We start from the raw sequence: 20,069 nt of genomic DNA, 5'->3' as shown, positions 1-20,069 counted from the left end.
GTAGGTGAGGATGTGCTCTAACTTGTAGAGGGTATATGGCCTGCAATGGAAGTATAGTAGGCTCTGCCCAGAGCATAGTCCAAGCCTTGTCACTCGGCATCAGAGCAGACTTGGGGAAGCCCCTTTACTACTCAGGTCCATGGCATGGGTGAGGAAATAATATTGATGTCTAAATGTCTTTGATTCCTTTGCTTTAATTATGGATGGAGTGGTGAATTGATAGCCTTGAAAAGGGAACATTATCACCGTGAAGGGTGATTACGGTAGCTGAAAATTACAGGCCAGTCAAATGTTCTTTGTATGACCAATGCCATCATTTTGTAAATTCTCTTAGAGTAGCATATGAGGAGGGGAATCTTGCTGTTTGTTCATCTAGTCTTTTAACATTTACTCATCACCTTTTATATGCCAGGCACTGGTCTGGGTGCTTGAGATCCAAAGATGAATAACACACACCCTTACCTCCAAGGAACTCATGATGCAATGGGAAAGACAGACAAAAATTAACAAAAGATGATAAAACCATTGACAAGTGTAATGAATGATGAGGATATTAATAGGTCTTAGCGGAGAAAGACTTTACCTGGCAAGGTGAGATAGGGATGAGCAGAGTAGGCTTCCTGGAGTAGTTAATATATGAACTGAACTTTATGAAATCAGTTGGGATTAACCAAAGGAAAAAGAGGCAGAGACAGAATAGCGTGAGCAAAGTCATGGAAATAAGAAACAATATGGCATGTGCAGAACTATGAGCAGTACGTAAGGAACATTTTTGCTTTGCTTGTTTTGCTTGTTTTCATTGTAAATCATAGATTATGGGATTATACAATAATAAAGCTTTCACTGCTCCTGCTAAGTAGAGAGAACACATAATTTTGTAACTCTAAAAGTGTTAGATGCCTCTAAGATTTCAAGACAAGAGTATGGGCACTGATCAGGGCTCAACTTTCCAGAAGTTGCAATCACAGAGACAAATTTACCTCTTAGGGCTGTGGTCCCCAACCTTTCTGGCACCAGGGACCGGTTTCATGGAAGACAGTTTTTCCATGGACCAGGGTGCAGGGGGATGGTTTCGGGATGATTCAAGAGCATTACATTTATTGTGCACTTTATTTCTATTATTATTACATTGTAATATATAATGAAATAATTATACAACTCACCATAATGCAGAATCAGTGGGAGCCCTGAGCTTGTTTTCCTGCAAATAGATAGTCCCACCTGGGGGTGATGGGAGACAGTGACACTCAAAGTGTGTTGCTTATGTTCAGTCTACTCCCCAACCTCATTTTGGTCGCTGTCACTGCAGAAAACCCTGCTTCACAGAGATAGGGCATTGGGAATGGAAGCAGGCTTTTCAGTGCTTTTGTGGCAATCTCAGGATATTCCGCCTTGACTTTAGTCCAGAACATATGGAGATTTGAAGTTGTCTCAAACATACTTTTAAGGCCACCGTCATTTGTGATCTCAAGCAGTTGATCCTCTTCTAGCACAGACAAAGTCAATTTCACCTGGCTTATTCACAAATGGGTTGTGGATCCATTCCTTCCCAGTTCGGGGGTCTTTTGTGGTTAGGAAGTAATGCTCAAACTCTTCTGAAAGCTGAGATAGGTGATCATGCACCAGCTGGGAGAAAGAAGGCCCTGGCTCAGCCTCTTTCAAAATCTTTGCTAATGTTTGAAACACGTCAAAAATCCCAATGTTCACTTGTCACCCCCATAATTCCAGTTTGGATTGAATGCAGCCACTTTATCTGTTGACTTGAACACCGTTGTTCTTCTCCCCTGAAGTGACAGATTGAGTTTGTTGAGCAGGTTGAATATGTCACACAAGTAAGCAAGTTTTGTGACCCATTCTGTGTCACTGAAATGTGCTGCCAGTGGTGACTGTTTTTTTTAAGAAATCTCTGGAGTGGCTCTTGTAGCTCACAAACTCTGGCCAGTGATCTTCCTTTAGAAAGCCATCTCACTTCTGTGTGTAAGAGAAGATGTGTTGCTCTGCGTCTGTCTCCTCACAGAGCTGCACAAACAGACGTGAGTTAAGGGCGTGTACCTTAATGTGGTTGATAATTTTAATCACATCCTGCGAAATGTTGTTAAGTTCAGGTGACATTTTTTGACTAGCCAACATTTCTCTATGGATGACACAGTGCATAGACTCACATTCAGAAACAACCTCTTTGACCCGAGTAGTGAAACCAGAAAGCTATCCAGTCGTGGCAGCCGCTCCATCTGTGCATATACCAACACAAAATGACCAATTCAGTTTTCCTGATATGTAACCATTCAAAGACTTGAATAGCTCTGCACCTGTGGTGTTAGTTGGCAACAAAAGTGCATGAAACACATCCTCATGCACATCCTCCTGAAAAATATGTCACAATAAAGCAAGCATTGTTGCCTTGTTGTCAACATCGGTAGACTCATCAACTTAGATTGCATATCACGGTGACTCATTAATCCTCTCTAACAATTGTGCCTCAATATTCTCTGCTGTTTCATCAATTCATTTAGTTATGGTGCTAGCTGAAAGAGGAACATGTGCCACCTTTTGAACCGCAACCTCTCCTAAAAGTTCACGACAAATGTCCTTAGCAGCAGGCAGGATCAACTCTTCACTAATAGTAAAGGGCTTCTTAGCTTTAGCAATGTGATTAGCCACTAAGAATGATGCTCTCAGTGCAGACACATTAGATGAAGTGGTGGCCTTCAGCAATTGCTTCTGTTCTTCCTGTTCACGTTTTTTTCTTTTGAAAAATTCCAAAGGCTTGTCTTTTAATGCAGGGTACTTGGTCTCCATGTGGTGAAGCGGTTTTCAAGGTTTCATGGCTTTGTTGGATAGCCGGTTGCTGCATATTATACAAAGTGGGCTTGGAGAATGTGAATCACCTGTGGCAATGAACCTGTAATTTAAGTAGGACTCTTGATATTTTCTTTTAAATGCAGCTTTCTTTTTGTTGGCAGTCTTAGAGTCTTCTATTCTTTCACCATTGGGTCTTTCCCCTTTCCAAAGAAGCTCTCTAACGACGTTTGTTTTTTACTCTTTTTGGCTAGGGTTAGCTTGTGGGCTAACTGTGACTGAGACAGGTGTGCAGTGAGGGAAAGAGAGGCAGAGAGAAGTGGTAAATAAAATAATGGGAGGGCCATGCGCAGACTAAAGTAAGTGTCGGATTCTGACTTATACCCTGCCACCAGATGCAGCTGTACAATTGAAGTACATCAAGTCACTTGCCACTATAAAGCCTGCCACCAGATGCAGCTTAATTGTCACTTGCCACTCACTGATAGGGTTTTTTTTTTGGCTATGTTGGGTCTTTGTTGCTGTGTGCAGGCTTTCTCTAGTTGCGGTGAGTGGGGGCTACTCTTCATTGTGGTGCACGAGCTTCTCATTGTGGAGGCTTCTCTTGTTGTGGAGCATGGGCTCTAGGCGTGCAGGCTTCAGTAGTTGTGGCTCATGGACTCTCTAGAGCGCAGGCTCAGTAGTTGTGGTGCATGGGCTTAGTTGCTCCGTGGCACGTGAGATCTTCCCACACCAGGGTTCAAACACGTGTCCCCTGCATTGGCAGGCAGATTCTTAACCACTGCACCACCAGGGAAGTCCCACAGATAGGGTTTTGACATGAGTCTGCAAGCAACTGATTTATTATGGTCTCTGTGCAGTCAAACCTCTCTGCTAATGATAATCTGTATTTGCAGCCGCTCCGCAGCGCTAGCACCACCACTTCAGCTCTACCTCAGATCATCAGGCATTAGATTCTCATAATGAGTGCACAACCTAGATCCCTGGCATGCGCAGTTCACAGTAGGGTTCGCGCTCCTATGAGAATCTAATGCCACCGCTGATCGGACAGGAGGCGGAGCTCAGGCAGTAATGCGAGCGATGGGAAGCGGCTGTAAATAACGATGAAGCTTTGCTCGCCTGCTGCTCACCTCCTGCTGTGTGGCGCAGTTCCTAACAGGCCATGGACCGGTATTGGTCTGTGGCCCAGGGTTGGGGGATCCCTGTCTTAGGGTATAAGATACTGTTGCACCTCTTAACTAGTTTCACATTTTTTTAAAGAAATAAACAAAGCCAAACAAAACATCCTGCTTGTTACTCTGATGTCCTCAGTATAAAGATAAATGAAATTAGAACACACCATAACACCATACACAAAAATAAACTCAAAATGGATTAAAGACCTAAATGTAAAGCCAGACACTATTAAACTCTTAGAGGAAGACATAGGCAGAAAACTCCATGATATAAATCACAGCAAGATCCTTTTTGACTCACCTCCTAGAGAAATGGAAATAAAAACAAAAGTAAACAAATGGGACCTAATGAAACTTAAAAGCTTTTGCACAGCAAAGGAGACCATAAACAAGATGAAAAGACAACCCTCAGAATGGGAGAAAATATTTTCAAATGAAGCAACTGACAAAGGATTAATCTCCAAAATTTACAAGCAGCTCATGCAGCTCAATATCAGAAAAACAAACAACCCAATCCAAAAATGGGCAGAAGACCTAAATAGACATTTCTCCAAAGAAGATATACAGATTGCCAACAAGCACATGAAAGAATGCTCAACATCATAATCATTAGAGAAATGCAAATCAAAACTACAATGAGATATCATCTCACACCGGTCAGAATGGCCATCATCAAAAAATCTACAAACAATAAATGCTGGAGAGGGTGTGGAGAAAAGGGAGCTCTCTTGCAGTGTTGGTGGGAATGTAAATTGATACAGCCACTATGGAGAACAGTATGGAGGTTCCTTAAAAAACTAAAAATAGAACTACCATACGACCCATGAATTCCACTACTGGGCATATACCCTGAGAAAACCATAATTCAAAAAGAGTCATGTACCACAATGTTCATTGCAGCTCTATTTACAATAGCCAGGACATGGAAGCAACCTAAGTGACCATCAACAGATGAATGGATAAAGAAGATGTGGTGCATATATACAATGGAATATTACTCATGCATAAAAAGAAATGAAATTGAGTTTTTTGTAGTGAGGTGGATGGACCTAGAGTCTGTCATACAGAGTGAAGTAAGTCAGAAAGAGAAAAACAAATACTGTATGCTAACACATATATATGGAATCTAAGAAAAAAAAATAGTCATGAAGAACCTAGGGGCAAGACAGGAATAAAGACGCAGACGTACTAGAGAATGGAGTTGAGGATATGGGGAGGGGGAAGGGTAAGCTGGGGCAAAGTGAGAGAGTGGCATGAACATATATATACACCACCAAATGTAAAATAGATAGCTAGTGGGAAGCAGCCGCATAGCACAGGGAGATCAGCTCAGTGCTTTGTGACCACCTAGAGTGCTGAGATAGGGAGGGTGGGAGGGAGGGAGACACAAGAGGGAAGAGATATGGGGATATATGTATATGTATAACTGATTCACTTTGTTAAAAGCAGAAACTAACCACCATTGTAAAGCAATTATACCCCAATAAAGATGTTAAAAAAAAAAGATAAATGGAACTCTAAAGTGTTCTGGATATGTACATTTGTACACGAAAATTTTAGCAGATCTGCCACTTATTTATTAAAGATAAAGCTGAGAAATTGGGAGAAGGGGCAATTCCTTTCTACACCCCTCCTGGCCATTTTTTTTTTTTGGCTATGTAAAAAGCCATTTGAATCAGTTTTCAACATTACTATGATAGCATTTCTCTTTCAATCTTTTGGTTCCATAAGATGCTGGAATTTTTTTTCTCCCTTTCTCTGTCTCTACCTCTCTCAACTGAGAGTTAAGGTCTTGCTGTCATAGATGCATAATAGATGAGTATGGTGAACTGGATGTACATTTGACAATAAAATAATTCATAATGTGTTGAAACCATACATACATTGGGTGATCACACAACAATAAAACCACTATAATGATAATGACAGGCAATCACATTAGTTCTTTTACAGTGAACTGAGACCACCACTGTGACAGAAATACCCAAAACTAGGCCAGGAAAATAAGTTTCTTGTTTCCTGAATTAAATGTAATTTCAAATTAGACTGCTTTGTATTTCTTTCTGTTCGGGAAAGGGTGGGGGGAGAGGGAGAAAGAGGGAGAGAGAAGAAAATTTTTTTAAAATAACACTTTTCTGAAGGTATTTTAAAATCACTTTTCACATTAAGAAAAAATTATAGTCCTGGAACCAATATTTGGCTCTCTTCAAGAGTAGAAATTTTCCAGTGGCTGCTCATATATTTTCCCCAAATAGATGCTCAAATGTGAAAAATGAGCAGGGCGCCTGGAGATAGCTAATAATATTTAGGTACCTGGAATTCTACATTGGTCAAGTAACACTACATACACATTTGAAAAACTGAGTTTCCCCTTTTATAAAAGGGAAGGCCATGCCTCAAGACAACTTAGGCTGTAAGTAATAAGTTAAGCACAACATTCTGCAACATCTGTGTTCTAATGAATGGTTTCTCCTCCTTCCATCCCTCAGAGCTTCCTTAGGATCTAGTTGAAGTCATCCTCTCAAATGCAGTTAAATCAACGGCAGTTGTCAAGGAACAGTTATAAAAGAATACAAGTTAGATTCAATACTTGATGTTAATATTTTTTAAATGCATGCATATTGAAATTGATGTTGGGTGTAACTGTTTTCATAAGTTTTAGGACATTATTGTCAAGCTTGATGATCAAGTTTATTTTGAAATTAATTTTGAACTATTCTGCTTTAAGCAACTAGAATGATTTGGCCATTGTTAATATCACTCATTTGCCAGGTCTCAGGTGGGTAGGCTACAACTGTACCCAGCCTCCAAGAGAGGTAGAAATGGAATTTAAGTTCACACAAAATTTCATTCATGCAGCCCTGATACAGCTTACTAAGTATATGTAACTATTTACATTACATATTTTTTGCAGTTTTATGTAGAAATGAATTATGCTGAGAGCCAAATTAAACAGAAATGAACATCTCAGGTAAATCAACACCTCTTCCTGAATCTCCCATTTCTGCTCATATTTTCACCATTCTGTTCATTCCTAATGCTCCTGGACTATAAACTTTGAGTCCTCTTAATTTTCCCACTTGCCAACCCAGACCTAGTCACAAGGTCCTAGAACAAGTCTAATTTTGTTCTAATTCACTTGTACACTGAACTAGCTCAGGGCCTTATCCTTTCAATCTTGGATCACAACCCACTAGAAATGTTGGCTGCCCTGCTTTCCTTTTGACCAGCCTACGGCTCTCCACACACATTGCCAAAGGTGATGGTCAAGGGAAGTTCTGTTGTGTAAATGAATCTTGAGTGTCTTGAAAATAGTGGAAAGACCTTTCAGTCAAAGAAAATAGTATTATAAAGACACAATACTATAACAACACAAATTTGTTGCCAAAAACTGACAACCAATTTGGGTTGGCTTGAGAGTAGATACAGGGACTGGATGGGGAAAACCAGAAATGAGACAGGTATCATCTTATAAAGTATTGGTTATGCCATGCTAAGAATTGTGCTTGAAACATGGCACTCAATAAACATTCATTAAATGAATAAATCAATGAATCACTTTATCCACTACTAGTATATTAAATCTTTATGTTTAAACATTTCATATTTAATAATTGACTAGTTTGCACCTTGGCTCACTGAAGAAAAACAATGTATTCACTCTCTGTTTTCAATACTTCATATGTGGCTGATCTTTAATCTGTTATTATAACAATTAGAAACATTCCTACTCTTATGAGTGCTAAATGTTGAGTTCTTAAGGTTAACATATATAAATAGATGTTCATATATATGTATATATATGTGTGTTTCTTTTTCTCTTTTTTCAGGGTCAGACATTGTTCAATGGTTAATAAAGAACTTAACCATAGAAGATCCAGGTAAATAAATAATTTTCCCATCGATAAAAGTATTTTCTTTGTGGTTTTAAGAAATATGTTTTTTCAGGGCTAACATGACAAGCAAGCAAACCTGAAAAATTATAATTACATTTTAACTATGTTTTTCCCATTTATACAGATTTTATGGTAGTCAATGTATATTTAACTAAATTTTATTTAGTTTACTTTAAAATTTTTCAATATATAATGTCCTACTTTATAACATTTGATTCAGGTGATTAGCGACTGTTAGAATGGATGAGCAGTATACATGTCCATAAATAATTATACATATAATTTATAGCAAGTGATTATGAAATAATGAAATTTCTCTTCTGAAAACACATAGAACTAAATCTCATTAATTTATAATTTTGCCTTGACTCCATTTTTGCATGAGGTTTGAAAACAATGTTATTTGTAATTCCAATTTTTTATCACGCCTACATTATGTTTTTAATACCCTTATTGCAGCCATGGACTCATTTATTGTGGTGGACATTTTGTGTATTCTGCAACGCAAAACGAATGTCCACAATTTGAGAACAGTTTCTACCAGCACACATCTTCATTGCCTAGAACATATTCTGAATTGTGAGGAATTTAATGACTTTAAAGAAATATCATGTAAAAGCCTGCATGTGTGGCAAATATTTCACATCACTGAAATAAAAGTGAGATTATTTTGTTTAGAGAAGATGCTGAAAGAAAACAAAATAACATAAAAATTGGGATTACAGTGACAGAATGACATAATAGAGAAAGATGGCAATACACTAACTACACAGACACTATTCCTTCAATTAAAAAAAAAATTGATACGGCTTTTACTCCTGCTCCTGGTGATTACCACCTTAGAATGATTTAGAAATAATAGTACATAGAGATGCAAAGTTTTTATTTTTACTCATTTTGAGCTAACTTTATAAGGCCGTGCCACCAGAAAATATACTTCTAATTCTGTAAAAAATGTCTGTGTACATCCCCTGATCACTTGGTATATGATCTTTTAAAATACTTATTCTATCAAGTTAAACAGGAATAAAACAAGTAAGTAAAGATGAAGCAGCTACTGCCAGCATCAAATTATTATTAGGTGAAAAAATGAGATAATTATTGAGAAAGGAAGCCACGGTCTTGACAGTTTTACCTTTCAGCCTCAGCTCAGTGCCATTCCTGACTTTATAAACTGTAGCACCAGACAAAAGACTCCAGTGCTAAGAAAACACTGGCACAGTCACAGAAAACCAGGGAACTACTGATTTGCAAAGAATATCATTTCTCAAAAGGTGAAGTAGATACAAAAGAGTAGTTCTTTTGCAAATTAAGACTGAAAGTGTACTTCAGTAATAGTCTGAGAAGCAGGGAAAATATACAGGCATAATATGCTAGTAAGAAACACTCGTTTATAATTTATATAAGAAATATCATTTTAGCTATAATGTATATGAAAAACTGATTTTATTTGCTTGTTCAACCGTTTAAGGAAGTTGTAACGCTTCATTAGAAGGTATATAAAAAGATAAAATCAATTATATCTGGGAAATAACATTCATGATTTTCAGTCATATTTATGACAGGCTGAAAAATTAGTTTTTGGTTGGTTGGTATGGAGTGAAAAATTCTGTGCTGGATTTTAAGAAGCACTGATGATTGTTCTGAAGATATAACAGATTTTGCACACAGAGAATGAATCAATCTGGGAGATGATTCTAGTTAAATACGATCAAGAATGTAGCTGACATCTACTTTGGTGGTTGCATGATTAATTTAATCATACCATTTTAGAACTGCTCATGAAGAGATAAGTAGTTATTGCAAAGCTAGGTCTAATTTTAACTTCATAAATTATCTGAAGATATTTAAATATAAAAGAGAAACCCATGCCAGGCTTCTATGTTGTGCTTATTTGGTGGTCAAGTGGTTGTTTGAAGAACTCTAGGGATCATTTGAAGTTCTAGATCAATAACTTGTTGAAAGAGAATTTTGTGGCAAGTTGGAAGAAAAAACTAACGCTTTGGTATGGGAGCAGGTTCTGGTGATCCATTTAGAGATGGGGAGAGGATTGCATGATCTTCAGGGACTTCTGAGGGAAAGGGTTGCATAATCCAACACCAGTATATATTTACGTATACATACCAAATTTTCCTTTTACATTCATTCAACGATGGACAGTTAGGTTGCTTCCATATCCTGGCTATTGTAAATGATGCTGCAATGAACATTGGGGTGCAAATATCTTTTTGAGTTAGTGTTTTTGTTTCCTTTGGATAAATTCCCACAAGGGGAATTGCTGAATCATATGGTAGTAAAATTTTTTATATTATTTTTTTTTTTGTGCGGTGTGCGGGCCACTCACTGTTGTGGCCTCTCCCGTTGTGGAGCACAGGCTCCGGACGCACAGGCTCAGCGGCCATGGCTCACGGGCCCAGCCTCTCCGCGGCATGTGGGATCTTCCCGGACCGGGGCATGAACCTGTGTCCTCTGCATCGGCAGGCGGACTCTCAACCACTGCGCCACCAGGGAAGCCCTATTTTTAATTTTTTGAGGAACTTCCATAATGTTTTTCATAGTGTCTGCATCAGTTAACACCAACAGTGCACAATGGTTTCCTTTTCTCCACAACCTTGCCAACATTTCTTATTTATTATCTTTTTGCTAATAGCCATTCTGACAGGTGTGAGGTGATATCTCATTGTGTTTTTGATTTACATTTCCCTAATGATTGGTGATGTTGAGCATCTTTTTCAAGTACCTATTGTGGACATCTGTATGTCTTCTTGGAAAACTGACTATTCAGATCATCTGCCCGTTTTTAATCAGATTTTTTGTTATTGAATCCTTTATATATTTTGACTATTAACACTTACCAGATATATGATTTGCAAATATCTTCTCCCATTCAGTAGGTTGCCTTTTCATTTTGATGATGGTTTCCTTCACTGAGCAAAAGATTTTTAGTTTGATCTAGTCCCATTTGTTTATTTTTACTTTTGTGTCCCTTACCTTTGGGGTCAGGTCCACCAAAACATCACTGAGATCTATGTCAGTGAGTTTACCACCTATGTTTTCTTCTAGGAATTTTATGATTTCTGGTCTTACACTCAAGTCTTTAATCCATTTTGAATTAGTTTTTATGTATGGTATAAGACAGTAATCTAGTTTTGCTCTTTCACATGTGGCTGTCTAGTTTCTCCAACACCATTTATGACATTTCATGACACCAAAATAATGTCATTTCTTTCTTTTATGTGTTTGGCTCCTTGGTAGTAAATTAATTGACCATATATTTGTGGGTTTATTTATGGACTGTCAATTCTGTTCCATTGATCTGTGTGTCTGTTTTTGTGTCAATACCATACTGTTTTGATTAATATGGCTTTGTGGTATAGTTTGAAATTAGGACGCTCAATACCTAAGGTTTTGTTCATTGTTCTCAAGCTTGTTTTTGCTATTTGGGATCCTTTGTGGTTCCATACAAATTTTAGAAGTATTTGTTCTAGTTCTACAAAATATGTCTTTGGAATTTTTATAAGGATTTCATTGAATCTGTAGATTGCTTTGGCTATTAGGGGCATTTTAACAATATTAATTCTTCCAATTCATGAGCATGGAATATCTTTCCATTTATTTGTGTCTTTAGTTTCTTTCCTCAGTGTCTTATAGTTCTCAGTGTACAGGTATTTCACTTCCTTGGTTAAATTTATTCCTACGTATTTTAATTTTTTTGATGCAATTGAAAATGGGATTGTTTTCTTCATTTATCTTTCTGATAGTTTGTTAGTAGTGTATAGAAACACAACAGATTTCTGTATATTAATTCTTTATCCTGAAACTTTACAGAATTCATTTATTAGTTCTAATTGTTTTTTGGTGTAGTCTTAGGATTTTCTATATATAGTATCATGTAAACTGAAAACAGTGACAGTTTTACTTCTTCCTATCCAATTTGGATGCCTTTTATTTATTTTTCTTGCCTAACTGCTGTGGCTAGGACTTCAATACAATGTTGAATAAAAGTGGCAAGAGTAGACATCCTTGTCTTGTTCCTGGTCTTAGAGGAAAAGTTTTCAGCTTTTCTCTGTTCAGTATGATGTTAATTGTGGGTTTGTCATATATGACCTTTATTATGTTGAGGTATATTCCCTCAATATGCCCTTTCTTGAGCATTTTTGCATAAATTGATGTTGAATTTTGTCAAATGTTTTTCTGCAACTATCAGGATGATCATATGATTTTCTATGTTCACCAAGGATTTTGGATTGTAACTTTCTTTCTTGTGATGACCTCGTCTGATTTTGGTATCAGAGTAATGCCAGCTTTATGAAATGTGTTTGGAAGGTTTCCTTTCTCTTCAATTTTTTGGAAGAATTTAAGAAGGATTGATATTAAATTTTTGAATGTTTTGTAGAATTCACCAGTAAAAGCTACTGGTCATGGGCTTTTGTTTGTTGGGAGATTTTTAAATTACTGTTTTAATTTCCCTACTAGTAATCAGTCTATTAAGATTTTCTATTTCTTCATGATTCAGTCTTAGAAGATTGTATATTTCTAAAAATTTATCCATTTCTTCTAGACTGTCCAATTTGTTTACATATACTTTTTGTAGCAGTCCTTATGATTCTTTATTTTTCTGTGGTATCAGTTTTAAATTCTCCTTTTTAATCTCTGATTTTGTTTGAGTCCTCTCTCTTTTTTTCGTGGTTAGTCTAGCTACTTTGTTGATTTTATCTTTTCAAAAACCAGCTCCTTGTTTCATTGGTGTTTTCTATGGTTTTCTTTAATCTCTACTTCACTTATTTCCACTCTGATCTTTATTATTTCATGTATTCTACTAATTTTACCTTTGTTCTTTTTATAGTTCCTTTAGGTGTAAAGTCAGATTGTTTATTTGAGATATTGTTATGAGGTAGGAGTGTATTGCTATGAAATTCTCTCTTTGAACTGATTTTCTGCATCCCATAGACTTTGCTATGTCATATTTATGTTCTCATTTCTCTTTAGGTATTTTTTTTTCCTCTTTTGATTTCTTTGATTATCCATTGATACTTTGGTATCAATTTTATTTAATTAGATTTAATTATAGATTTTATTTAATCATCATTTTTTGTGTTTTTTCTCTATTTCCTTGTGATTGTTTTCTAGTTTCATACAATTATGGTAAAAGAAAATACTTGACATAATTTCAATCTTCTTGAATTACTTGAGACTTGCTTTGCAATCTAACATGTGATCTATCCTGGATATTGTTCCATATGCACTTGAGAAGAATATGTATTCTGCTGCTTTGAGATGAAACATATGTATCAGAATGTATATATCTCTTAAGTATATGATGTAAATGTGTCATTTACGTCCACTGTTTCCTTATTTTGTCTAGATGATCTATGCATTGATTTAAGTAGGGTGTTAAAGTCCCCTACTATTGTTGTATTGCTTTCGATTTTTCAACTTAAGTCCATTAATATTTGCTTTATATATCTTGGTGCTCCTCTGTTGGGTTCATATACGTTTATAAAGGTTATATCTTCTTGCTGAATTGACCTCTTTATCATTATGAATATTCTTCTTTGTCTTTTATTATAGTTTTTGTTTAAAGCCTATTTTGTCTGATATGAGTATAGCTACTCTTGCTTTCTTTTCATTTCCATATGCATGGAATATCTTTTTCCATCCCTTCACTGTAAGTCCATGTGTGTCCTTTCTTCTGAAGTGAGTCTCTTGTAGGCAACATATAGATGGGTCTTGTGTTTTAATCCATTCAGCTAGTCTGTGTCTTTTGATTATTGAATTTAGTCCATTTACATTAAAGTAAGTAGTGATAATCATGTATTTTGCCATTTTGTTTATTGTTTACTGGCTGTTCTTATAGTTACTCTCAGTTCTTTTCTTTTCCTCTTTATCTCTTCCCTTGTGTTTTGTTGATTTTCTTTAGTATTATGTTGAGATTCTTTTTCTCATTTTCTTTTGTGTATTTACTACAAGTTTTTTTCTTATGGTTATTATGAGGTTCACATATGACAGCCTATTTAAATGGTAGACTGTTTTAAGTTGGTAGCAACTTAAATGTGAACACATTCCAAACTTTTATCTTTTTACTCTTCCACCCTCCTACCCTGGACAAACGTTTTACTCATGATAACACATTTTACATTATTTATTTTATGCATCCTTTAATTAATTATTATAATTTTAGTTATTTTTACTTGTCTTTTAACCACTATGCTTGCTTTATAAATGCTTGATCCACTTCCTGTAGTATATATTTATCTATACCGGTGAAATTTTTATTTTCATATGTTTCTTATTATTAATTAGTGCCTTTTCTTTTCACCTTAAATAAGTCTTTATAATATTTCTTGTAGGGATGGTTTAGTGGTGATGAACTCCTTTTGTTTTTGTCTATCTGGGGAAATATTGACTTCTTTTTCAATTCTGTGTGATATTCTTGGTTGGAAGTATTTTCCCTTAAGCACTCTGAATATGTCATCCACCCCCTTCTGGCCTGTAGTTTCTGCTGAAAAATCTGTGATAGCCTTATGTGGTTTCTTTTCATATGTAACAAGTTGTTATTCTCTTGCTGCTTTTAGGATACTATTTTTATCCTTAAACTTTACAATTTTAAGTATAATGTGTCTTAATGTGTGTCTCTTTGAGTTCATCTTATTTGGAACTCTCTGGGCTTCCTGGACCTGGATGTCTATTTCTTTTCCCAGATTAGGGAAGTTTTCAGATACTGTTTCTTCAAATAATTTTTCTGGCTCTTTCTCTCTTCTCATTCTAGGACCCCTATAATGCATATATTTCATTTGATGTTGTTCCAAAGCTCTATTAAGATTTCTTCACTTTTTAAAATTCTTTTTTCATTTTTCTACTCTTGTCTGTGTTAGTTCCATTGTTTTGTCTTTCAGCTCACCAAATTGTTCTTCTACATCATGCAGTCTGCTGTTGATCCCATCTAGTGTATTTTTAATTATGTCATTACTTCTATTTGGTACTTTTTAATATTTTCTGTCTCTTTGTTGAACTTCTCGCTGTGTGTATTTATTCTGCTTCCAGGTTCAGTGAGCATCTTTATCTTGCTCTTTCAATTGGGACATACTCCAATATCTCTTTATTTTGCCTAGTTTTCTTTGTTTGTTTGTATCTAATAGGTATATCAGCTATCTCTCCCAGTCTTGAAGGAGTGGCCTTATTTAGGTGATGTCTCCTGGGACTCAGAAGTACAATTCTGCCTGGCCACTAGATCCAGGAGTTCAAGAGGTCTCCCCTATGTGTGCTGCATGCACCCTACTGTTGTGGTGGAATCCTGGCTGCTGTGTGGCACTGGTGGATGAGTCTGGATCCCAGGTTAGCTGCTGGGAGCAGCTGCCAAAGGGCACTGGTAGATGGGGCTATTGCTAATCCAGCAGGGCTCTTAGTGAGGCATGCCCACTGGTGCTAACAGATGGACAATTCCAAAATGGCACCCTCTAGTGCCAGTATTAGCAAGGTAACCAGCGATCACATAAATGGCTCAAATCAGTGATTCATTTCCAGGGGGGTATTTCACCTGGTTCCTGTCTCTCTGGCAGATGCTTCAAGGTTAGTAAGTGGGTATCCTATACCTATGATCTGTGTACTTTATTTTAAATTGAAGTATAGTTGATTTACAATGTTGAGTTAGTTTCAGGTATACAGCAAAGTGATTGAGTTATATATATATATATACATATATTCTTCTGCAGATTCGTTTTCATTATATATTATTACAAGATATCAAATATAGTTCCCCGTGCAATACAGTAAGTCCTTGTTGTTTATCAATTTTATATATAGTAGTGGGCATCTGTTAAGCCCAAACACCTAATTTATCCCTTCCTCCCCCTGCCTTCCCCTTTGGTAACCATAAGTTTATTTTCTATGTCTGTGAATGATTTCCTGTTTTGTAAATAAGTTCAGTTATATCATTTTTTTAGATTCCATGTATAAGTGATATCCTATGATATTTGTCTTTCTCTGTCTAACTTATTGGGATAATCTCTAGTTCCATCCAAGTTACTGCGAATGACATTTTATTCATTTTTATGACTAATATTCCATTGTATAAATACCACCTATTCTTTATCCATTTATTTATCTGTCAATGGACACTTAGGTTGCTCCATGTCTTGGCTGTTGTAAATAGTACTTCTATGAACATTAGAGTGCTTGTATCTTTTCAAATTAGAGTTTTCATCTTTTCCGGATATATCCCCAGGAGTCAGATTGCTGGATCATATGGTAGCTCTATTTTTAGTTATTTTAAGGAACCTCCATACTGTTCTCTATAGTGGATGCACCAGTTTACATTCCCCCAAAGAGTGTAGGAGGACTCCCTTATCTACAACCCCCCTCTAGCATTAGTTTGTAGACTTTTGATGTTGGCCATTGTGACTGGTGTGAGGTAATTTTGATCATTGTAGTTTGATCATCATTGTAGTTTTGATTTGCATTTCTCTAATAACTAGAGATGTTGAACATCTTTAGATGTGCCTGCTGGCCATCTGTATGTCCTCTTTGGAGAAATGTCTATTTAGGTCTTCTGCCCATTTTTTGATTGGATTGTTCTATTTTTTAATATTGAGCTATATGAGCTATTTGTATATTTTGGAAATTAATCTCTTGCCAGTTGCATCATTTACAGATATTTTCTCCCATTCCATAGGTTCTCTTTTCATTTTGTGTATGGTTTCTTGGCTGTGCAAAAGCTTTTAAGTTTAATTAGATTTCGTTTGTTTATTTTTGCTTTTATTTCCATTACTCGAGGAGATGGATCAAAAAAAATATTGCTGCTTTATGTCAAAGAGTGTTCTGTGTTTTCCTCCAGGAATTTTATAGTATCCAAACTTACATTTAGGTCTTTAATCCATTTTTTGTTTATATTTTTGTATATGGTGTTAGCTAATGTTCTAATTTCATTCTTTTACATCCAGCTTCCCAGTTTTCCCAGCACCACTTATTCAAGAGACTTTTTTCCATTGTTTGTTCTTGCCTCCTTTTTCATAGATTAATTGACCATAGCTGCATGGGTTTATTTCTGGGCTTTCTATCCTGTTCCATTGATCTGTGTGTCTGTTTTTGTGTCAGTACCATACTCTTGAATACTGTAGCTTTGTAGTAGATTCTGAAGTCAGGGAACATGATTCCTCCATTTCCATTCTGCTTTCTCAAGATTTTTGGCTATCCGAGGTCTTTTGTGTTTCCATACAAATTTTAAAATTATTTTTCTAGTTCTGTGAAAATTCCCATTGGTAACTTGATAGGGATTGCCTTGAATTTGTAGATTGCCTTGGGTAGTATGGTCATTTTAACAATATCGATTCTCCCACTCCAAGAAAACCACCATATATCATTCCACCTGTTTGTGTTGTCTTCAGCTTCTTTCATCAGCATCTTCTAGTTTTCAGAGTACAAGTCTTTTTCCTCCTTAGATAGGTTTATTCCTATGTATTTTATTCTTTTGGATGTGATGATAAATGGGATTGTTTCCCTAATTTCTCTTTCTCATATTTCATTGTTGGTGTATAGAAATGGAAGAGATTTCTGTATATTGATTTTGTATCGTGCAACTTTATTGAATTCATTGATGAGCTCTAGTAGTTTTGGTGGCATCTATAGGCTTTTCAATGTATAGTATCATGTCATCTGCAAACAGTGACAGTTTAACTTCTTCCTTTCAAATTTGGATTCCTTTTATTTCTTTTTCTTGTCTGCTTGCTGCGGCTAGGACTTCCAAAATTATGTTGAGTAAAAGTGGTGGAAGCAGGCATCCTTGTCTTGTACCTGACCTTAGAAGAAATGCTTTCAGATTTTCACCATTGAGTATGATGTTAGGTATGGGTTGTCATATGTGGCCTTTATTATGTTGAGGTGCATTCCTTCTTTGCCCACTTTCTGGAAAGTGTTTATCATAGATGCTGTTGAATTTTGTCAGAAGCTTTTCCTGCAGCTATAGAGATGACCATACGGTTTTAATTCTTCAATTTGTTAATGTGATGTATCTCATTGACTGATTTGCAGATATTGAAAAATCCTTACATCTTTGGTATAAATCCCACTTGACCATGTTGTATGACCATTTTAATGTATTGTTGGATTGAGTTTGCTAGTATTTTGTTGAGGAGTTTTGCATCTATGTTCGTCAGTGATATTGGCCTGTAATTTTCCTTTTTTTGCAATATCTTTGTCTGGTTTTGCTATCAGGGTTATGCTGGCTTCATAGAATGAGTTTGGAAGTGTTCTCTCCTCTGCAATTTTTTGAAATACTTTCATAAGGATAGGTGTTAACTCTTCTTTAAATGTTTTGTAGAATTCACCTGTGAAACCATCTGGTCCTGGACTTCTGTTTGTTGAAAATTTTTAAATTACTGATTCAATTTTAGTACTGGTAATTTGTCAGTTAATATTTTCTATTTCTTCCTGGTTCAGTCTTAAGAGATTGTCCCTTTTTAAGAATTTGTCCATTTCTTCTTGGTTGTCCATTTTATTGGCATATAGTTGCTCATAGTAGTCTCATGATCCTTTATATTTCTGTGATGTCACTTGTAACTTCTTTTTTATTTCTGATTTTATTGATTTGCACCCTCTTCTATTTTTTCTTGTTGAGTCTGGCTAAAGGATTATCAATTTTGTTTATCTGGTTAAAGAACTAAAGCTTTTAGTTTCATTGATCTTTTCTATTGTTTTCTTCATCTCTATTTCATTTATTTCTGCTCTGATCTTTATTTCTTTCCTTCTACTAACTTTGGGTTATGTTTGTTCTCCTTTCTCTGCTTGCTTTAGGTATAAGGTTAAGTTGTTTGAGATTTTTTCTTGTTACCTGATGTAAAACTGTATTGATCTAAAATTCCCTCTTAGAACTGCCTTTGCTATGTCCCATAGGTTTTGGATCATCGTGTTTTCGTTTCCATTTGTCTCTAGGTATTTTTTGATTTCCTCTTTGACTTCTCCAGTGATTCCTTGGTTGGTTAGTAGCACATTGTTTAGCCTCCACACGTTTGTGTTTTCTGCCTTTTTTTCCTTGTGGTTGATTTTTAGTCTCATAGCATTTTGGTCAGAAAATATGATTGATATAATTTCAATTTTCTAAGGCTTGTTTTGTGGCCTGGCATTTAATCTACTCTAGAGAATGTTCCATGTGCACTTGAAAACAATGTGTATTCTCTGCTTTTGGGTGGAAATCTCTCTATATATCAATTAAGTTCATTTGGTCTAATGTGTCATTTACAGCCTGTATTTCCTTATTGATTTTCCACCTGGATTTCCAGTCCATTGTTGTAAGTGGGATGTTAAAGTCCCCTAAAACAGTAAGCTTTACTGTTGTTTTATGTCTGTTACTTTTTGCCTTATATATTGAGGTGCTCCCATGTTGGGTGCATATATATTTACAATTTTTATATCTCCTTCTTGCATTGATCACTTGATCATTATATAGTATCCTTTTTTGTCTCTTGTAACAGTCTTTATTTTAAAGTCTATTTTATTCAAAATAAATATCACTACTCTGGCTTTCTTTTCACTTCCACTTGTGTGGAATACCTTTTTCCATATCCTCACTTTCAGTCTGTATGTATCTCTAGTTCTGAAGTAAGTCTTTTGGAGGCAGCATATATATGGGTCTTTTTTCTTCATTCAACCACTCTATGTCTTTTGGTTGGAACATTTATTTAATTTACATTTATGGTAATTATTGGTATTCCCTCCCACTTTTTTTTCTTCCCTTATGATGTGATGACTATCTTAGTGTTATGTTGGGATTCATTTTTTTTTTTTTTTTTTTGGGATTCATTTTTCTTTTTTGTTTATATATCTGTTATAGATTTTTTGGTTTGCAGTTACTGTGAGGTTTTTGTATAGCAGTCTCCCTCTTTCTCCCTCTGTCTGTCTCATGCTCTCTCTCTCTCTCTCTCTCTATATATATATATATATATACTATATATATATATATGTATGTGTGTGTACATATATTATATTATATATATAGGAATTATTGTTTTAAGTTGCTGATCTCTTAATTTCAAATGCATTTTAAAAAGCCTGCATTTGTACTCTCTTCCCCTCACAATTTCTGTTTTTAATATAATATTTTACCTCTAATTGTTTTCTATATCCCTTAACTGCTTATTGTGGTTACAGATGATTTTACTACTTTCATCTGTTAACTTCCCTACTAGTTTTGTTTGTGGATGATTTA

General features: G+C 35.8%; 1 protein-coding gene across 7 annotated transcripts in view; it reads left to right on the top strand.

Annotated features, from left to right (window-relative positions):
* RGS7 (regulator of G protein signaling 7) overlaps nucleotides 1–20,069 on the top strand; it is a 625,816-nt gene that overhangs the window by 434,222 nt on the left and 171,525 nt on the right. For 6 of the 7 annotated variants that reach the window (XM_065880139.1, XM_065880153.1, XM_065880147.1 and 3 more), the window contains one exon: nucleotides 7,805–7,855. The exons of the other annotated variant lie outside the window; for it this stretch is intronic. In XM_065880139.1, coding sequence (XP_065736211.1) covers nucleotides 7,805–7,855 — 51 coding nt within the window. The remainder of the gene's footprint in view (nucleotides 1–7,804; nucleotides 7,856–20,069) is intronic. 7 annotated transcript variants of the gene reach the window in all.

Source organism: Phocoena phocoena, chromosome 1 (assembly GCF_963924675.1).
Source record: "Phocoena phocoena chromosome 1, mPhoPho1.1, whole genome shotgun sequence".
NCBI lineage: Eukaryota > Metazoa > Chordata > Mammalia > Artiodactyla > Phocoenidae > Phocoena > Phocoena phocoena.
This window is presented reverse-complemented; position numbering and strand designations above follow the sequence as displayed.